At 42.9% G+C, this 21772-nt stretch overlaps 2 protein-coding genes across 14 annotated transcripts in view; one reads left to right on the top strand and one right to left on the bottom strand.

The window, feature by feature from the left end:
• The window catches only part of MCF2L2 (MCF.2 cell line derived transforming sequence-like 2), a 259359-nt gene that overhangs the window by 162867 nt on the left and 74720 nt on the right, over positions 1-21772 (top strand). The window lies entirely within an intron of this gene.
• Positions 1601-21171, bottom strand: B3GNT5 (UDP-GlcNAc:betaGal beta-1,3-N-acetylglucosaminyltransferase 5). Of its 9 annotated transcripts, none has more exons than XM_047731530.1 (4): positions 20866-21171; positions 16528-16641; positions 9303-9361; positions 1601-5508 (listed from the first exon to the last, which is right to left on the bottom strand). In XM_047731530.1, exon 4 carries the CDS (start codon positions 5197-5199, stop codon positions 4054-4056), a length of 1146 nt encoding a protein of 381 aa, XP_047587486.1. In that variant the 5' UTR covers positions 5200-5508; positions 9303-9361; positions 16528-16641; positions 20866-21171; the 3' UTR covers positions 1601-4053. The 9 variants fall into 9 exon arrangements, with proteins under 9 accessions (XP_047587486.1, XP_047587476.1, XP_047587496.1 ...); XM_047731520.1 differs by having other exon boundaries at positions 16535-16641; XM_047731540.1 differs by lacking the exon at positions 20866-21171 and adding an exon at positions 19766-20011.

Genomic DNA, 21772 nt, shown 5'->3' with positions numbered 1-21772 from the left:
AATTAGTGTGGTAAACACCAAAAGCATAGAGGAAATTCATTTAAAAAAAAATCTTTATACTCAGAATCTACATCATTAGTTCTATTCTAGCAATCATCACACTACTTGTATCTACGCCATTTAACTTACTGACTTAATGAGCCACTCTTGTGCCCAGGGACTATGATAATACTTAGCTTTTAGCAGGCCCTCAAAATATGTCTGTAAAGTAAATGAACCAAAGTCTTCAGGAACTTGCCATTTGATTAAAGCCCATATTAGTTTCATTAGACTACTTTATACTCTTTCACTTTAAGTTGTACTCAAGGAAAGGCGTAGGCTCTAACCAACTAAAATGTTATCTCTCAGTTACGGTAAATGGCCCACATCAGCATATCTGAAAGTGTCTTTATTTGGGTTGTCTCAGAAAAGCACCTCTTGGCAATGTGTTCTGTTTTTGTCCTTAAGTGACAGTGTATCTTTTTTTTTTTTTTTTTTAAGAGAGAGAGAGTGTGAGCAGGGAAGGCAGAGAGGGGCAGTAGGAGAGGGAGAATCCTAAGCAGACTCCATGTGCAGAACAGAGCCCAACTTGGGGCTCAGAACTCATGACTCTGAGATCATGACCTGAGCTGAAATCAAGTCAGATGCTAACCGCCTAAGGGGGCGGAGGGATTACTTTAAGCCCTCTGTGATAGCACTGTGCACAGTTCCTACCTTCAGAACTTGTATTTTAGCTAGGAAAAAACACATGAAACAATTAGTCAGTAGCACAATAACATATGTGATTAAGTATGTATTTTGGGAGGAAGAGATGCTTAATGGAAGAGCACAGTTACGGTTGGAGTTTCAAGACTTCAAAAGGTCCAGGAGAAATGATGGTCCATTGGTTAACTTACACAAGGTGTGGTCATGAATAAGATTCGTGACTGATGATAGTGGCAGTGGGAAAAATACTGCTATGGGAAATCAAGAAGGAAAGGAAGATTCCATAAGGCCTTGGGGACCAGGTCGAAGAGATTAGATTTGATGCTCAAGACAGTAAGGAGCCTTTGAGGCCTGGAACAAAAGAATATGTATAAGCAAAAAAATCGCATGCTTCCAAGTTTTAAAAACGTATATAGATTGAGTCACACTGTATCTTAGGCTAAGAACTGAGCAGGAATCAGGTAAAAAGCAGAGGAAAACATACTATGTACAAATATACAGAAGCAGCACTTGGACAGAAGGAGGCCTAAGAATGTTCCTGACTTTCAAAGACTAGAGTTAATGTGAATCTACTTTCCAACACGTAATGATAGCAAATAAAAGGAAAATGTAACCCTTTCCAATGGTGTTTGATGGCCCATGGCTGCAGGTTTTCATCTCTTTCCTGAACAATTGATTAGAAAAGACTTCCCCGAACTTAGACATTCCAGCATACGCATTTAACAAACTAAAGAAGCATTTTAGGTGGTTCCATGAGAGAGGACAAGATAATCCTCTGTCCTGGGCACAGCAGCAGGTCTGAACAGCAACAGGATTAAGACTGTGGACTACAGACCTCCCTGACATTAAACAGAACAAGTTGATTATATAAACAAATGGGGTTCACATACAGGAGTTTAAAAAGTTTGTGCAAATACACATCTGATAATTTTCAAGTTCTTTATTGGAAATCACAGATTTATTTTTAAAAACTCACTAATTATTTTGCCATACAAGAGCAAAATTCAAAATAATATAAATATTTAACATACTGGTATAAAATTAATAATATGGAAAAAAGATGCAAACCAACTAAGAGGTAAAAAGTTTTTAGCATTAACACTGTGTACAACCATCGTCTAACTCAAGTGACCATCCACTCTGATAGTTCAGTATCCCTTTGTTGACGATTTTTGAGACAGCCCTGCATTAAAGCACCAAAAATATTTTTTCCTTCTTTTTTTAAAAGGCTGGAATCCTTTTATTTACAAATATTCTTCTCAATACTTTAAATCGAACGAAGGAAGCATCTAGCAATTTCCTTATTAAAAAAGGAAGTGCCTTCATATTTCCTTTAAATTTAAATCTGTTCCATTCTATTCTAAGCAAAAATAAGAAGATGAACACAGTTGAGGGGAGCTCTTTTGCAAATAAATAATTTTTTCACAAAAGTATTGCTGTAAACAAGACCATCTAAATGGCCAGAGAGACACTTATGTTTTCAACCAATGAAAAATTTAAACAGTTACAAGTATAGATACCCAGGGTATGTATGGCCAAAAGGCAAACGATTATTAAAGAATCAACTAATAAAAATTAATTGTAAACCAGCTTTGTCAAAATGTGATTTTGTTATCTACAGGTCTTAAAATTGGTCAAAAAATTGAAACTGTCATGATCTAAAAACATTGAACCTACTCTGAAAGTCACTACAAGCCCAGAATGGTTGACACCGTAGTTTAGACATTAGTTAAAAATCCTAAATTAATCTGAGCAATCAATGTAAACAAGCCTCAATTTTCAAAATAGAAAAAAAATTAACAAAAAATTCCTGTAAACATTAAAAAGCTATCTGCAAAAAATTACAGTATGTATCGTCGTCCAATTGTTTGCCAATTCTTTCAGTTTTATGTTCTGCGTGTTTCAGACCTCATCTAATGAAATGAGACATCTTAGTTTTCCCTAACAGTCACCTCTGCAGAAACAGAGGTTTTACAGTCAGTTCAACTGCTTTTGCTGAAGTCACCATTTTGGACGTCGTATAATCCCTGTGACAATAGTCGTCACCTAGTCCTTTCTGTAGTGAGGGGAGGTTTTGCATCATGACCACATTTCTATCATGCCCTGTGAGATGAACGCAACTTACTCTTTCAGAGCTCAGCCACATCTCTTTGAATAGGAAGCTTCGCAAATATTTTAAACCTCATTCTGGTGACATTTCTGTCACTTCGTTCTGCTTTCCAATGTGAGGTATTTCAAAATTGATGACACCTCTGATAACCATTTTGATGAAAGAACTGATTTTTTTTTTTTAAGGTAGGATAGCTTTGATTTGATGTTGAATACTCTTGATTTTAGAATCTGACAAAGTACTGTGGTTTAGGAGATGTTGTTGGGGAGGGATAGGCTAATTTTCGTCGTCACAATAATTTACACACTAAGAATTTTATTTTATAAATTACAGAAAAGGAGAAAAGAGGCATTTAATGTTCTTTCTTTTTGAAGTCCTCTCCATTATTATATTCCTCTCTGCAAACTACATTCAAATAACTACCTTAAAAACAGGCTGATATTGAATATTTAAAAAACAGCTGAAAAATTCATTAAAATTGGCTGATTTGAATGAACAATGATTTCTCCCTAGATAAAGACCTTGTGAGCAATAAACTGCCCATGTTTTGTGTCATTTCTAATTATCAAAAAATTCACATTTAGTACCAGTTAGGCCAGAGCGAATGACAGCTCAAATTTCACATTGCGCTTTGAAAAATGATATAAATATATTTTAAATGATTCTAATACTATATAGGTAAGTTAGCTACAGGGATGTGACAATAATTGATTTGGCTGTTTCTAAAGAAATTGTGCACATTTTTCTAAGTCCTCTCTGAAGAACAGGAACTTTCTTTTCAGGTTCAAGTACTTTCTCCTATGCCAATCCTCTGCTGCTCCCATCTCCCCCAGTCACATGCTCTCCAGTGAAAACTAATTTGTAAATCTGGTCTGACAACATACTCATTTCTTTGAAATGTTGTACTTTACATTCACTTAGTATTTTCCAAAAGCACTTACTCTAACACCAAGGCACCTTAATAACTTCTCTATGCCTCAAATATACACGTGGCATCGAGTGAGAACTTGAGTTTCCCTTTAGTTTTGTCTCCATAACCCTTTTCTAAATATAAATTCCTTGAAATGAATTTGGGCCATGAAGTAGATAAGTTACACTGAATAGCTTCTAGAATCAAAGAAACATTCTGATAGACTGGGTTTTCAAAATATTTCTTCGTTTTTTCATACTCATTTTACTTAAGGTATCAACAAATACATAAAGTTTTTTCACCCAGGTTTGGCTCAGTGACAGTGAAAACATACAACATTCAAGTACCATTAGACAAAGGCGGCCCTACAAGGATACGTGTTAAGAGAGGTCAGTCTGCAGAGGAGAACTATCTTAATTATCCTGCAGTATATTTGACCAAAAAACCCTTTTGAAATTGTTTTGACTTTGGGGTCTGTGGCATCCCTCCAGAGGTCCTGAAGGTCTTGTACGTGTCCATGAGATGTCATCATTTTATCGTAGATGCAGGGATGATAAGGAGTTTTCCCTTCCCCAGAGAAAAACACATGGTGTTGTGGTACTATCCCCATTTTATTGGCACAGAGGCCCATGAACACATCATCTATGTAAAGACTAGAGTTAAGTGTCTGTGATGCCTCGTAGACTTTGGCGGCTACGTCGCCAGAGATCACGTAGGCAGCTCCAGCAGTATAGTCAGGGTAAGCCGGCCACTGGTACATTTCATAAGGGACATAGTATTTGCTGCGTTTGTCTCTCACAGGAGGAGCTCCGCGATGAACCCGACCAATCCAAAAGTCCTGAACACCAATTTTTTCTAAACTTTGAAGGTATTTGATAAGATTTGGCATATGAATAAATATGTCATCATCAGCTGTCATAAGGAATCTGGCATGAGGACAAAAGCTGTTTGCCCAACTGAACTGCAGAAGTAATTTAAGAGTAAGATTATAGAAAGAATCAGCAAAGTCTTGCTGGATTAGATCACTGTACACTTGATCTTCCCAGACCAGTTTTCTCTGCAGTTCTTCTCTCATCAGTGGGTTAGCAGGTGTCCCTAAAGCAAACAGAGTTTTGATGTTGGCATTAAGTTGAGACTGAACGTACTTCTCATTGCCCCACGTTTTTCTAATTACGGAACGTCGATCGTAGTTTTCGGGAGCAGTTTTTACAAACAGTAACAGGAGGATGTCTTGTGCCTGACATTTCTCCTCATGGTTAATCAGGTACTGGTAGCGAGTCGCCCCATCCACACTATGCTTAAGAGACAGGCTATCATTCACAAAGTCATAGCTATTTATGAGGTATCTGTAAGAGTAGGACTTCATATGGCTCACAATGTGATTATCGATGGGTCCCCAAAAAAACATGAGGCTTAGTATAAAACAAGTGGCAAATAACTGAATGAACTGCCATTTTTTTACTCTTCTGCCACTCACAAACATTCTGACATCCATGCAGCTCCGTTTTTACTTAGGGTTGGTTTTAAATGGGCGCTTGCTCCTTCGAGACCGTAGAATGTGGTACCATGTAGAACAGATGTCCATCTTAATACACGTCTGTCATTAGAAAAGTAGGAGCTTCTCGCGTCACAAAATACTATCTTTTCATACCATTTTTTCTGAGATTGCGAAAGAGTGGAACACGCAGAAGGAGGAGGACACTGCTCCGTCAGAGTGTTTCCACACCGGCATCCTTCACTGACTTAGGTGACAGGCCTCGTGTCACTAGTCCATGGGCCTCCTTCTGTGAGAGTAAAGTGCCACCTGTTAGAGTCAGGAAGAGAAAAGATGCCAAGTGAATGGGTGAGAGTGACCAAAAAGGAAGAAACAACTTTTTGTTCTTCAAAATGAAATGTAACGTGCCAGATGTGGACAGAAGGTGATGAGAAGCAGCTCATGTTTAGCAGGGGCATACAGATGTTTATTTCTTGGTGGGGGCAGGAGGAGGCTAGGGAAAGGGAAAGAACCATTCACTCCCTACTGTCCTCCCCTTCAGCATACGGAGACCCTTTCCTCATCTTAACCTTAAAAAATAAAAAGCCTCCCAAATGGCTATGAGCCTATACACTTGAAGTTCACAATCTCACATGGGTGTGTCCAGGAATATACTGATCTGCAGTGCAGCCAGGATGAAAGGAGCAGCAGGGACCCCTTGTTTTAGGGCACAACACCTTTCTTACAAGTTGAAGGTTTGTGGCAACCTTGCGTCAAGCAAGGGATTGCCATTTTTCCAACAGCATTTGCTCTCCTCGTGTCTCTGTGTCCCATTTCGATGATTCTCATAGTATTTCAAATGTTTTCGTTATTATATTTGTAACGGTGATCTGTGATCAGGTGACTGTGACTCAGTAAAAGCCTGGATGATGGTTAGCAATTTTAGCAATAAACCATTTTTTAATTTAGGTATGTATATTTTTTAAGACACATTTCACAGATCACAGTATAGTGTGAACATAACTTTTGTATGTGCTGGGAGATCAAAAAATTCATTTGACTTGCTTTATCATGATATTTGCCTTATTGTGATTGGTCTGGAACCAAACCTACTGTGTCTCCAAGATTATGCCTGTATATAGTTCAAGGCAAAATAGATGAATGATGAAAAGAAAGTTCATAACAGTTAAAATTCATTAAAGCTTGCCCCAGACAAGACAGGAATAAGAATAAGATTTTGTTTTAAAAAATCAAGGTTTGTAAATCAGGGAGTCGAGATACATTTTTAAAAAGCACAGCCCAAACTCTCTCAAACCAAAATAACTTTGTGAGCCCCACATCTATATAGTCCTCTTCCTCCTTTTTCATTTGGAAACTCAACAGGCATCTCAAATTTAGTACATTCAAACCAGGAAGGCATAGGGTTATAGCCAAAGAGCACTGTCTTTGTAGTCTGGCAATGTGAACACCAGCGCTGGCTCTCCCACTGCCCTGCGGCGTGCATCTAATCCAGGAATCTGAAAAACTGGGATGACCCCATTTAACTCAGTCCTTATGCAAGTTAAGTGGGAATATTCACAGAAATATAGATAGAGGGAGGTAGATAGATAATTACCTTGCACACAGGGACACTCCAGTGCTATTTCTCACCCCTTCTACGGTCTTCTCCCCTAACACCTGCTGTTGCCATTTTCTCTTTCTTTGTGTCTGACTGCAGTTCATGCATCTGTGCCAAAAATCTGAAAGTCCTCCTTTTCCTCCATTCCATAGCCAGTTACTTAATCCTGTGAATTGTTTCTTCTAAATCTCTCTTCACCTCTTCCTGTTTCCATCACCTCTCACCCAGACGAGTGCAGCAGCCAAAACGATCCCCGACCGACCCATCCACTACCCTAGAGTGACCTTTCCACAACTCAGATCTAGGGGTGCCTGGGTGGCTCAGTCTTTAAGGGTCTGCCTTCAGCTCAGGTCATAATCCCAGGGTCCTGGGATCGAGCCCCTCATTGGGCTCCCTGCTTGGCGGGAAGCCTGCTTCTCCCTCTCCCACTCCCCCTGCTTGCGTGCCCTCTCTCGCAGTCTCTTTGTCTCTCTGTCAAATAAATAAATAAAAATCTTTAAAAAATAATAAATAAAAATAAAACTCAGATCTAACCATGAGACCAACTGAGCTCCTTCACCCCCTTCAGACATTCTCTCTGACAGTTGTCAGTACCAGAGTGCTGGCTGGAAGCTCAGCCATGCTTGCTAGTTCACACGTGGCAGCCTTTGTACCACAGTCCTGTGGCCTGCTGAGCCCTGCTCTCTTTGCTAATAAGTAGTATACTATAATCTTCACTAAATTCTATAGGCATCCTTTTCTGGGAAGTCAGAATTGAGGACACCCTCCAGCACTACCACCAAAGATGTGGCTTCCTGTATTACCACAGCACATTCTTGCACCCATCTTCCCGGACTGACTTTTTAAATTTAACTGTCTCTGCCAATTACACTGTGAACTCTGTGACTAGGGCATGATGTCATAGACACCCTGCCCTCAGCATGCAGGTCAGTGTCTGACCTGGTAGGCATTCTCTGAATGTTGGTACAAAGAACCATGGTGGGGGTGGAGACATCCTTCACTCAAGCAGCTGGTCACTTGGGAAGAACTGGGGTCAGGAGGCCCAGTCAGTCACATGTCCTCCCCTTTCTTTCATGACTAGGAGACAGCACCTCCTGTCCTCAAGTACTCTGTCCCCCATGGCTTATCCAAAGTAAGATACATCCTTTTGCCTAGAGAAGTACTCTCTCCCCTCAGGGTTAACATATCAGTCTCCTGAGCTTCAGATTGACAGGGAAAAGACCACGCAAGCTCTACTCAGTCCAGGCTGGCTGGGTAGCTGAGCCTACATCACAAGTCCCAGGAAAAAGGCTCTGCATTTATGCTCAAATATCTCAACCTCAAGTCCCCCGCCCTTTGGCCATGCTATGAAACCAACTGCATACATTGAGAGCACCCTGCTCTGCTGGGCTAACCTTGGCTATGGGAATTCCTTCCCAGCTTCTGGCCCTTTACATATAGCTGTGTTACCTATCTGCCAAAGTTACTCCGTGTTGGGCTGATAACAGCAAAGACCAGGCATGCAAAAGTCCAAGGAGTATGGGAGATCAGAGCCAACCCTCATGGAGACTTTGTCCAGAGATAATCATCTTATCTCATAGGGTATAGATTTTAAAACTTGCTAGTGCCTCTGAGGAAGTCACAACCAGTATTTAAAAAAGGAAAAGAACAAAATAGAGAATGGCGTAACGCACTGAAAGTAGTTTAAGTATCATTTTGTGAAACTTTCAGTTTTATGTATATGTGGCTTCAGGTTGTAATGTAAAATGTATTTTTTGTGTGTGTGCTTTACCATCAACAGAGCAAGGGATAGATCAGAATTAGTAATTTCTCCTCTTGGTTTGGCTGGTCTTGGTGGACCAAATCCTCTAGAGTAGAATGGAAAAGACAGTGGGAAACATCAGTTTCTGATGGTGGCTAACATCAGTTTCTGATGGTGGCATCTGCATAAACTTTGCAGAATCACTTTCATTCAGGGGGGAGGGGACACTTCCTCTTGGTCTTAATAGTGCTCACTTAGATAAGGGTCCCCCTGTGAGGGCGGATATCCCCTTCTGCCTCTAGAACTGGATGCTTAATGTAAAACAGCAGAGAATTCTTAAGATTTTAAGATTTTAAGATCCCCTAACTGTTTAAGAATTCTAAGAAAATTATCAATTGAAACTAATCTGCAGTTTCTATTCCAACAGACCCTGGGCAAGACACAAAGAATAACCTTTGGAACTGCAGGCAAAACCAGTTTCTCATTTCTGAGCAGCTGCACTCATAATGTTGCAATGTCAGCTCACTTTGCACCTATTCCCAGTTGTTTACAAGTCTGAGCTTCTTGCTAGACAATCAGCCCACAGGCCTGACTCCTCCAACACCCACATAAACACTTGACTCACAGAGGCCCTAGTATCTCTCCAATGAATGGGGCCTATTACTCCTTTGGTTGGTGTGTTCTGCTGCTAGCATGCATTCTAGCAACCAGCCCAGAACATGCATTTATCCCCCTGCTCCCCACCCCTGATACATGTGTATTTACCTTATTTCCTTATATTTCTTCACCTGTTCCCCATTGATCTCTAAGAGTCAAAACAGTTTCTGAAAAAAATGACAAAGAACCTGTTGCAAAGCCAACAACCCACATTACTTAGTTAGGTTCAGAACAGCACGTGCAATTCTAAAACAAGATTCCTCCCACCTCAGCAGCTTGAATTGTTTAGCTGTCATTTATACCAGTCATAACCAAAGCCCACTGATAGGACTGATCTGATAAGGGGGTGATTAGGAAAGGTGAACTACTCTTTGGCAGTACCCAGCTTCACTTTTATAACAAAAGAACCCCCAAACTCCTCCAAATCGAACATAGTCCCTAGGCAGCATTGCCCGACCAGAAGCAAAAGGCCCTTCCATGGTCTAAATTCATGAATCAGAACCAAACAGCATTGCCCGCCAGCCCTGGCTTTGCCGGTGGGCACCACGCACACTCATGGACTCCCCTCTTCTGTTTCACAAAGATCCTTTGGGCTTGTCGCAAACACATCTTCTAGCTTCCAGCTCCAAAGGGAGGGGAGGCCACCACAGAGAAACCCACAGGCCTGCCCGAGCTGGAGAGAAAATGCTGGGCCTGCCAGGGAACAAGGAGCCAGATAATGCCTGTGAGCTCAGGAACCAGCCCACCAGAATGCTGTGCCTGCAGCTTCCTTTGTGTGCACAGTGCATAGCACAGGAACCAGGCCACAGGCTGCAAGCCCCAGGGCCACCCCCACTGGGGGCCAGGTTCACTGTGCAACTCAGCCACCCTCCCTGCACTCTGAGTTCGTGACTTCATCTGCAGATTGGGGGTGAATGTCAGTGTATTGTTATCTAGGGGATGGAAAAATTACAGATGACTTCAGAGTCTTGCTGGGAAGAGGAAACAGGAAAGACTACAGGAGAGAACAGGACAAAGAACTGCTCAGAGGCAAATACAGACAGTCCCCGACTTACGATTTGTGTATTTTATGATGGTGTGAAGGCACCATGCACTCAGTAGAAACCATACTTCAAATTGGGAATTTTGATCTCTTCCTAGGCCAGTGATATGCCATGTGATAGTCTCTGGTGGTGCTGGGCAGCAGCGGCGAGCTGCAGCTCCCAGTCAGCTAGGCTATCATGAGGGTAAACAAGCATGACACTTACAGCCATTCTCTTTCTTACTTTCACTACAGTATTCAATTACATGAGCTATTCAGCATTTTCGTATCTAATACACTTGGTGTTAGATGCTTTTGCCCCACTGTAGGCTAATATAAATGTTCTGAGCACATTTAAGGTAGGCTAGGCTAAGCTATGCTATTTGGTAGGTTAGGTGTATAAATGCTTTTTTGACTTCCAGTATTTTCAACTTACAGCGGGTTTACTGGGATGTAACCCATTCCTCCATTGAGCAAGACCTGTACGCAAATATTTGGACTATAATTTGGGTTTGCTTCTATTTGGACTAAAAAGAAGGAGCAGATTCTCTTGGAATTTTCTTTCCTAATAGAGAGAAGTAGCCAGAAGAGTAAAGAATAGGAACATCAGAAAAGAAGGTGGCTGACCCTACCCCAAATGCTTTTCAGTCTGGGAGCTGTGCCCCACAGTTACTCAAGAATATTTCTTCACAAGAGAACTCTTTAAACTCTTCCAGAAACAACTAGGGACTACAAGTAACCCTAGATGACCCTTGATTTTTTTTTCTACTTTGTTCTTGCTGGTAACCCATTTCTATGTTGAGTCTACTTTAGTGGATCCTGAAATACTATACAAAACCTGATGAAAATTTTGAAGTTTTAATCACGATAGTGAGGTCTGCACTTTAAGTTCAAGTCAAACAACCTCAGTGTTCAACCTTTCAACAAATCAAGTATGTGAGTATTTGCTAAGGAATCATTATGCGAGTTGGGTGTGGTGGGAGTCATGCAGTAGTATTTCAGAGTCTCCTCTTTGAAAGCATCTACAGTCTGAGACAAGACTCAGGATGCCCACTTGAAAACTCAGTTCCGAGGACAAAAAGCAGCAGATCATAGTAAATTGCAGATAGTGTCACAGCACTAATTTAGACAATACCAACTCTAGGCAAAAAAGACAAGTGCCTGGTAGTAGAGATCAGTGACAGCAGGATAGGAGGGCCTGAGGATGAACAGGATTTAGATGGTTAAAAAGAAGCAATCTGTTTCAGGCAAGAAAGGAAAAAAAATAACATCACAAATATTTGAGATACAAGCAGGTATTTGAAAGCAGAGAGATTGGGGCCTGCTTATGGTAGGGAACCTTGAAAATAAGGCAGAGGAGTCAGTGTGTGCCGCGGGCAGCAAGAAATCACAGACGTTTCAGTTTTGTTTGAACGAAAACTGCCTTGTCAATATGCATGCACTAAGCATCATATGAAGGGACTACACCGGTGGTGGCACTCGGGATGGATGGGGGATGCCTGGAGATGGGGCCCCCAGCTCCCTCAGGGCCTCACACTGAAGCAGAGTGAGGTGAGGAGGCCTGGTCTAGGGTGGTGGAAGTGAGAAGTGAAGTCAGGGGTAAGGAAGACCCTTAGGAGGAAAACAAACCCAGCACTCCCTGCTGAGTGGCCTGGGATGGGAGGAAAGGAGGAGGGGGACAACTGGTTTCCAGCATTAGCCACACAGGAGGGCCAGCTGGTTTCCTGAGTTAGGAGTGAGGACAGCATGTCTGGGTTTCGGCTGGTGTTGAGCAGAGGTGTGAGAGAGACAGCAGGTGGGGCAGTCCAGGGGGTCAGGTGAGACTGGAGGAGGCAGCAGGACTGCAGAGGGGGCAGTGCTCTGAGCATAAGGAAGGTGGCTGCTGGGAGGACCAGAGAGGAGCAGAGGGGCCCCGAGGAAGGAAACTCAGGGGAAGGAGGAGCGGGAGGAGGAAGAAAAGGAAACATCTGATTTTACTTTCTGCGCACATAAATGCCGTATGTATTTCACTTTACGCATCTGTGTGCATGTGTGTGTTTTACTTGATGTGCCCGTGCATGCATGTGTATATTTATGTGGCATCTCAATTTATCTGCGCAGGTTTGAGTTCAAGGACTAGGTAATATCATTTGACAAATGAAAGAGAATACTGTACAAATTCTGTAAAACTTCAGATGGTTATTTCTTCTAAAAAGGAACTATTTTCTTTCTTTTTTTTTTTTACAGAGAAAGGCAGAGAGAGCACAAGCAGGGGGAGGGTCAGAGGGACTCCCCCACTGAGCAGGGAGCCAGATGCAGGGCTCAGGGCTCCATCCCAGGACCTGGAGATCATGACCTAAGCCGAAGGCAGATGCTTAACCATCTGAGCCACTCACGCGCCCCTAAAAAGGACCTATTTTAACAAGGGCTAATTCATAGAAAGTTAAGATGAGGTAAAGAACAGTAGAGGGTGACAGTCCTAGGGCAGGAAAGATTAAGGCCCCTGATGGTGCTCTGGGCAGGAGGAGAGCCCTGGGGCAAAGAGTGGGGTCTGTGCTGGGAGTCAGGAGGGGAGAGATGGGGGTGGGTGGAGCAGGGGAGGCAGCTTCCAGGAGGAGCAACACTGAATCTGAGACCTGAAGGCTGAGGAAGGGAACTAGAGAAAGCTCATGGGTTTGAATTCAAAATGTATTTGTTTTTGCTTCCAACCGTCTGTTTTTGACCATTGTTTCTGGCCATTGTTGTCATAGATCACCAACATCTATTCTTAGAGAAACTGTATTTCCAAGTCTTACTTAGTAGACCTGCAACACTCAAGTCTAAGGAGCCCTTAGGTTATGAAGGGTATACCATTTTTTCATATACCCTCCCACACACTCAACTTATTGGCAAGAAAGTCATTTAGGTGGCTTCACCTACAATTGCGTTTCCTTTGAAATTTCAAATTCCAGTTCGCACTCTCTGGTCTGAGCGCTCTTCAACCACAGCCTCTTAAATAATCTCCCAGAATCCTCTACCCACCCCTTACCTGCTCCCTAACACTCCCACCCCATCCGGCAATCACCTGACCTTCCTTCTTCCCCACCTGCCTGTCTCAGATGCAGAATCGTCTGGCACCTTTGTCCTCCTCTCCTTGGTTCCTGCTCTTCCACCCCAACGACACCAGATCTCGGGTCCTTCCTGCCTTTAGGCTGCAGGGGAGGCATAACCCCCTGGGCAGACTGTGTTACTACAGATGGTGATATCGAGCTGTGGGCAGAGGGCTCAATGCTGTATGAGGAGCCTTCACTTGTCCTGGACCTTCTCTCTCTCTCCAGTCCCCTCATCAGCCATGCTCAATCTTCTCCCTCTGTCTGTGCCCCTCACTCTTAGCTGGGGCTTCCCCTCCTGCCCACAGAAAAAGGAGAAGACATCACATGTATTGTCCCTTCTCATCCCCATGTGGGCCCCCTCTTCCTGGATCCCCAGGCTCGCCAACCCTTTCCATCCCCTTGGTAAGGCACATTTTCAGGGAGAGGCAGGGGAGGCACTCATTTAGGGCACAAAATTTAAAGGTCATAAAAGTATAATTATAAACTAAGATGTTCCTTCAGTACATCAGTTTAAAAAAAAAAAAAAAAGCCAGAGTACTTCAACACTTGATATTTAAAGTTGTATTACTTATAGTCCCATATGAGACAGTTTTGGTTCCTGTCCAGGCATAACTCAAAGGGAAGAAATATGACATTTCTATCCATCCTTAGGTGGCATTTTGCTCTTCATTCCAAGCATTATTTTCCTGGCATGTTCTAACCATCTATTCCCCCTAAAGAGAGCTAGAACCAATCCTCAAGAGCCCAGCTGCCATGTTAAAGGAAATCAGGTTTAGCCCTAGATTTATGGTAAATGCTGTAATTTGTTCTCCTACATTTTTCTTAGTTAAATTCATTATAGTCATTGGTGATAAGTAACACAACTGGGTATGGTTTAGTACAAACTGCCTATTCCGTTTGCTCAAAACGGAAGGTAACAACCCAAAATTTGAATTTACAGCTTACACCTTAGTGTGAAAAATTAAATATTCCCTCAATTGGTATTTATTTTTTAATCCATATTTGAGTGTTTTCAATATAAAGCCTATAAAAAAGGAAAAATTCTACCCAGTTGGGGTCTTTAGGTGTTTTTGTGGCTGTGACTTTAGCTATAAAAATTTAGCTGAAGCCATTGGCAGAGATCAGAAACCATCTAGAGTTGTTATCTATCCAGAAACAATACAGAGTTAGTTCTGGATTCAGTGTTACCCAAAGACTCTAAATTACAACTTGTAGCAAGCATGGATGTGGGACAGAGGGAAAAATTAGTTATAAAACCCACAGTGTGAATCTAGTAACAAGTTCCCCATCTATATAAACTAAATTATATGTTTTTTTTTAAGATTTTATTTATTTATTTGACAGAGAGAGAGAGAGAGAGAGAGATCACAAGTAGGCAGAGAGGCAGGCAGAGAGAGGGGGAAGCAGGCTCACTGCTGAGCAGAGAGCCCGATGCGGGGCTCGATCCCAGGACCCTGAGATCATGACCTGAGCTGAAGGCAGAGGCTTAACCCACTGAGCCACCCAGGCACCCCTATATGTTTCTTTATAAGTTAAACACGGGTGTAGATTTCTGTTTGCCGGTTATAGGGGGAAAAAAAAAAAAAAAGACAAGGAAATACCAAATGAGCAAACAAGTAAAGGCAGGCCCTAAGTAAAGACAAGCACTAAGGAAACTGGTGGTGAGGGACTATAGAGTATTATTATATTTCAGAGGAGTTACATTAAAAGTGACTGAAAATTCCCAGTAACAGAATTTGAAACAAACAAAAAAGCAGAAATACAAAGTAGGTCTCAGGGAGGTCAAACACTTGATTCTCTAAGCTCGACCTTGTGTACTGATTCCTGAGGCATAGTTGTTTGTGTGGACAGGGCCGCTTGCTCTTTTAAATACAGTTCTTGTCAGTTTTGTTCTTGCCTAGTTAAGAAACAAATTTCTCCTTTTGCCCACTCTAGCAACAGTTGCTAGCCTAAGAGTGTTTACAGTGCTCTGGGCTCTGTTCTGGGTGCTTTAAGTTCTATAGAGACTCTTTAAGCCTCACAGCAACCTATGAGGGAGAAAGCTCTCCCTGTGTTGCAGGAGAAACTGAGGCACCCAGACATGGGGCTGACCACGTAACCTCCAAAATTCCAGAATCTGTGGAAGCTCAGAAGCAGCTGATGGGTTAATTCCAGAATCTGTGGAAGCTCAGAAGCAGCTGATGGGTTCCAGGAGGTCCTGTCCCTGAGCTCCGCACCTGCCTTCCTCCCTGGCACTGGCCAGCTGCTTTTCCTACAGCGTCCATCAGGATGGGAGGACAGGGAAGTGAGAGGGGCAGGGCCAAGAGAAGCACCCACCAAGGCAAAGAATCTGCTTCCCTGAAGTCTGCAGTCATTTACATTTTACTATCGCCTGCCTTTTGTCAGAGCTTATTCTCACTCTCTCTGTAACCCACCCTTTCTTTAACCTTTTGTCTCAGTTTTCCCTCTTTCTTTTTCTTGGTCCCAGTAGCATAAGAGAATAGGCAAAAGCGACATGAGTTTGTGTCCTTTAGGTGCAGAAAATCTTTCCTCCACAAAGAAGACTGGGGGATTTAAGGGCAGAAGGGGGTCAAGAAGTGAGGAGGGAAGGAGAGGAGAGCAAAAAGTACAGGACTCAGAGAGTCCAACTATTTGATGAATAAGCATTGGATGAAATGAAAGGCACGTCTGAGGTAATATTATGATATGAAAAACAGTGATTTAACAATAGGGTGACGGGGCACCTGGGTGGCTCTGTCAGTTAAACGCGTGACTCTTGATTTTGGCTTAGGTCATGATCTCAGGGTCATGAGACTGAGCCCTGCAGTGGGCTTCCATGCTCAGCATGGAGTTTGCTTGAGATTCTTCCTCTCCCTTTGTTCCTCCCCCACCCCCACTGCTTGCTGCACACGTGCTCCCTCTCTAAATAAAAATAAATAAAATCTTAAAAAAAATATAGGGTGATACCATAACCTGGTATAAACCTATTATATGAACTAGACATACAGGCTTCTTGTCCAATGGCAGTTCATATGTCCTATTCTATTGTATTTGCAAATAACATTTGACTGAGAGTTTACAGAATACAAAAAATAATGGTGTAAAATACAAGATGTATATTTAACATTCCAGTCTTAATCAACATTTATTATAATAGAGTAGTAACATTTATTTAAATATCTACCTGTTGCAGGCATTAGGTAGGACAGCCCCAAAAGTAGGTAGTACCTACATTTAATTAATTAAACAAATATGAATTTACCACATACTGTGTAGTAGGCCACAGGCAGGATGCGGGGAAGGCTTCCGAGATGTTTCCAGTGTAGAACCCCCTAGTGGAGTAAGCAGGTGTCCTGGTGGAATCTGGAATCCAGACCTGATTGAGGCACATGGGTAGAAAAACGAAAAGAGTTTTAGAACATGAACAAAAGTAGACATATTCTGTTGCTTCCATTTACTGGTCACATGAGTTTGACTTCGCTCTAAACAATGTGCCGCAGTCTTTTCTGAGGATCATTTGAGACCATTTATTTGACAAAGTGTCGTCTAAATCAGGTGTTCAATCTATGCTAATTTCCTCTCTCCAGAAATTGTTCATACATCTGTACCATGTCAATACCATTAGTCAGTAGCTGATGTTCTTTAGGGGTTAATCACCTTTCAAAATGATAAGCTATACACAAATATTGTTCTAAAAAAATATTTATTAGATACAAGTTTTTAGAAATACTGATTTGATTGCTAAGGGGCACTTAACACATCCCAAGTACTGGTGAGACTGAGAACAGTAGTATCATTACTAATTGGCTGAACATGCCTTTCCATCATCTTTGGTAGGAAAGAACAATATGGCTCCCACAAGCACTTAAAAAAAAAAGAATTTCTACAAAGATGACACAGCTAAAAAATTATAAGGCCCTGTTAATTATGGAGGAAACCCAAGCTGAGTCAGCTTTTAACTTGCTCTGCCTAGAGCACTATCAAAAAGTTGCAGAAAAAAATTGTAGGAAAAGGAATAAAGAGATAAAATATGAAAATTTTTTTGGATCTAAGCTGTGTAATAATATTTCGAACTTGGACTTTTAGGGGCTTGTTGCCTACAGACATGGTAGAACATTCCTTTCTGTAGAAAACTGTCTTCCAGGATCAAAGCCTTCACTACAGAATATAAACAAAGTTTAAAAAATAAGTTATAGATAAAAGCCAGTCTCTAAACTTCCAGCATTGAAAAGTAAAAAATCACTTTTGTTTATTCTAAGTTTGCATTTCACCTCATCAAGTTTCTTACCTTTCAGTATGAAGATTCTTATACCTCCTATATATATATACATATATATATATATACATATATATATATGTATACATACATATATATATACATACACACATAATATAAGAAAAATATCCTGGGGGGCTCCTGAGTGGCTCAGTGGTTTTAAGCCTCTGCCTTTGGCTGAGTTCATGGTCTCAAGGTCTGGGATAGAGCCCTACATCGGGCTCTCTGCTCAGCAAGGAGCCTGCTTCCCCCTCTCTCTCAACGCTTGCCTACTTGTTGTGATCTCTGTCAAATAAATAAATAAACTCTTAAAAAAAGAAAAAGAAAAATATCCTAATTTGCATCGTTCTGGCTAAATCTTTGCTGGCAAATGGAAGAGCTCTTATAATAATTTGTTGTGCCTTAATTTCTGGAACATAAACACAATATATGCAGCTCCTAACAAGATTATTCTAACAATGGAATAAAATAATGGCTATGGAAATATTCCAAAAAAGGTTTAATGTGCTATAAAATGCAAAGCTTAGGGCAATTCAATTGAGCATGTACAAAATTCCAAAAAGATAGGATACAATGTTACTTCAAAAAGAGACCACTTCCGTCTGAATTTCTCCCAGTTTCTTTCTTATAACATCCTAATATTCTGTTACGTAGATTATGGGGCAGTTGGTCCTGAGAAAGAACTCTACCTACAATTTGAAAGTCACCAAGTGCAATGATTCCAGCCAAAGTGACCCATTTTAAAAGATGACCCATTTCAAAACCCAAGAGTTATTATTCAAGCTGTTCTATATTTAAGAATTAGAAAGTTATTTCACTTTCCTACAATCTTTTTATTTGAATCAATCTTTTATAAAAGGGGAATTTGATCTCCATTTTAAGGAAATGTAATGTGACGTTTTTACTTGCTAGAGACTGCAGTTTATTTTGAAAATTATTCTCTACATTCTGAGGTTTTGGGGACTTTTTTGTTTGGGCAAGTCATTTGTGTGTAATAACACCAATGCCTCCTAACCACCCTTCATTTCTCACTTACTCGGAAACAGTTTCTCTGAGCTTTAGCCTGAACTCTCCCTGTCATAAAGCTCATCCTCATCAGAAGGTTTTGGGGGTGAGCCCCAGGGGAACTGAGGTGAGTTAGAGGGAGTCAGCCTCAGCTTTAGCCTCCCAGTGCTCAATAAATGGAGGGGGCTTGTAGGAGAAGGGGAAGGGGTGGAGAGAAGGAGCAGGAGACAGAAGGGTCATACGAAGTGTCTAATGTAAACCTTTCAGGTATCGAGTTTATCTTGCTTTAAAATAATAATTAAAAAAGAGTTGAACAAATAAAGCAGTCCTCCCTCCCATGTGACAAGATACAAAATCTATCATTAAGTTTCTTTTGAGAAACTTAATTTCTCAACTTAATTTTTCAGCTGCTAATCACCAATTTCCCTTTCAGAAAGTTCAAGAGGGGCTCTTTTCTGCGCTACCACTGAACACAACTATCTTTGAGCATCCTTTTCTGGGTCAATTTCAGTTTCTCACATCCCTCTCCCTTCCCCCATAGGGACCAGGCAAAGTTCCCAAAATAAAGACACAGAGGAACAAATCCAATTCTAACTGATGTACTTTCATCAGAGAATTACCCTAAATAAGAGCTACAAGCCACCAGCAGACACTGTGCAGTTACAACATCGGTGTCCCTTTAACATGACCCATAACCTATGAAAACCAACACTGGATAAGAAAAAATATAGGCTGTGTGGTTAGAGTCGGATGCAAAGTTACTACTTTGACCTATATTGTATCTGGGTAAGCAACCGGCTGTCACTTCAGGTTACAAAATAAAATTCGGCAGTTAAAATAGAGTGGCCAAGACCTACCGGTAACAAGAGGTCTCCTTTCCCAGTTTCCTCTGCCTGCCCACTTCCTTGTCTCCATTTCCCTAGTCGGTAACTCGCCGAAAGTTTCCCCAATCTGGCGGCTTCCTAATTTCCAGCCCGATACAGGCTTTCTACCCGAATTCACCCCTGCAGCGCAGGGATGGTAGCCCGATTGGGGATCCCATCCGGAATCCGGGAACCACAGGGCGCGGTGTTCGCCCGCGGGCTCCCGCGCTCCGGCCCGCTTCGGTATCCCCGCGCTGCGTCTCGGTATCCGCCTCACCGGAGCTCCCCGGGGGACGAGGAACCCGCTGGGCCCCAAAAAACTTAACCCCAACTGGAGCTCCGGGGCCCCAACCTACCTGCCGCACTCGGGCGGCACTCGGCCCGGGGTGTCGGCTGCCGGGCGCCCGCGCCCGCCAGCCAGAGCGAACAAAGACGCTCCGGAGAGGGAACGCGCCCTCCCCTTCCCCGCCGCGCTGGCGGGCGGCGGGCAATTCTGCCCCGTGGCGGTTAGGGCCTCCCGAGTCTGGGCCGCTCGCGGTCCCGGCCAGAGCAGAGGGCCGAGGCCCGGGTGTCTGCTCCAGCCGTGCGCCCTGGCCCCGGCGCGCATTCCAACCTTAAGTCCTGGAGCCACCCATGCGAGCAGGCGTGCCTTCACCTCCTCTCGGCTCCCTTCTCCTTTCTTCCCCTGTCCGCCCTTTGGAGACCTCTCCCGGTCCAAAGAAAGCTAAAGGAGAGTCCGAGTCTCCCTTGCCGTAGCCCGAGAGCTGCTCCGGTGAGGAGGCGCGGTGCAGTGGGGCCGCCGTTCGGGGCAGGGGCGGGGCAGAGGCTGGGCGGCCCAGAGCCCTCTCTGCGGACCACGGGAGTCGGTCTCCCGTCCCCGGCACAAAGAACCAACCATCCGCGGAGCTGAGGCTTGTCCCTTCCAAGCGTGCCAGAACTTCCCCCATTTAGTGATCCCGAAGGGAAGACAACATTTCCATCCATGAGGGCCCTCGGCCTCTGTTAGGGTGCGGTGGGCTGCAGAGCATTTTTTTAATCGTTACGACTGATCACACATATGAATTCCATGCGAAACTGGTGTCCAGACACTTTTCATTAGGAAGTAGAATTTGTTAGACCAATGATCCTTTCGTTCAGAGCACACAACAGTTACGCATAGACGGTGGGTAAGTTTTGACCGAGCTGCAGTTCTTTGATCATCTGATTTTCATTCTTAGAGCCAAGAGTTCTAAGGGCAGGCTAGTCTTTTAAAAGATCTCTTGTCACGCCACTTAAGCCTTGAGCTTCTGGGGCCTAAGTCACAACAGAAGAAAACCCTAATTTACATCAAACTAAGCTTCCCTGCAGCGGTTCTTTTTTAAAAATACAATTGGGGAGGTATCCACCCCCCCCTCCCCCCAATGATTTTACCTTCAAGCCTAGCCCAAATTAGAAGACAGCTTAAAGCAAAACTCACCAAGTCCAAGCCCAGCTCTTTAAATTCCTAAGTCAGAGGTCGGCTGTCTTCCTGGCGTCGGAGCGAAAGTCGGTGGTCTCAAGAACAAAACTTGCCCGCTTTAAATATTGGGCCAGCACTGGGCAGTCAGCGCTGAACTCGGCTACCTTCCCGGGGCGGGGGCGGGCTGGAGCCGGCGATTGGGGAGGACCCAATTAGGGGTTCCCGGCGGAGGGTGGGGGTGCGGCACCCGGGAGCCTGCCCTGCGGCACTGCCAGTGCACATTTCCTGCACCTTTTGGTGTTCACTGCCAAAGTCGAACGTGGCCCGCGCCTCCGCCTCCAACTCGGCCTGTTGCTGAAGGTGATGGGTCCCGCCCCGCCAGTTCTTGTTGGTGTTTGACGACTCCAGGAAGTACCCACCCTACCGCGTCTTCATTTAATTGAGATCGTTAACTTCGATGATCCACTGTGAGCCAGAATCCGCAAGAAGGGCCCCTTTGAGTTGTTTCCCCTTTTTCAAAATACTTCATGCACGTAACTGGACAAAATCAGGAGAATATAAATTTCTAATAAGGAAAGAGATTGTAAATAAATGCTTTATGGATTTGGTTTCTTGTCCCCGAAATGTTCTAGCCTTCTCCTATTAGAACAAACATTATCATTTAACAAGTAATATTTTGAATGATTTTGTAATATACATATTTCAGAACATGACAGAAAACAAAACATTAACCTAAATACTTCAGTAAGATAAAAAAAACTTTGGGTTTCTTGTCATAAAGGCAGTAAGACAGGTAATAGGTTAAAAGTAGATTACTGAATCAGAGTTTGAAACTGTAAACACAACATTGTATTTGTTATTTCAAACTCGATTTTTAGGAAGTTTTGTAATAGCTCTCTTTAAGCGCTTCACCATACTTTCAACC

Source organism: Lutra lutra, chromosome 1 (assembly GCF_902655055.1).
Source record: "Lutra lutra chromosome 1, mLutLut1.2, whole genome shotgun sequence".
Lineage (NCBI taxonomy): Eukaryota > Metazoa > Chordata > Mammalia > Carnivora > Mustelidae > Lutra > Lutra lutra.
Note: the sequence above shows the minus strand (reverse complement) of the source record. Positions and strands in the feature narration are given on the sequence as shown.

What these genes read in the sequence shown, in the direction of transcription:
- B3GNT5 (XM_047731530.1), bottom strand. Translation starts at nt 5,199, where the DNA reads ATGGATGTCAGAATGTTTGTGAGTGGCAGAAGAGTAAAAAAATGGCAG.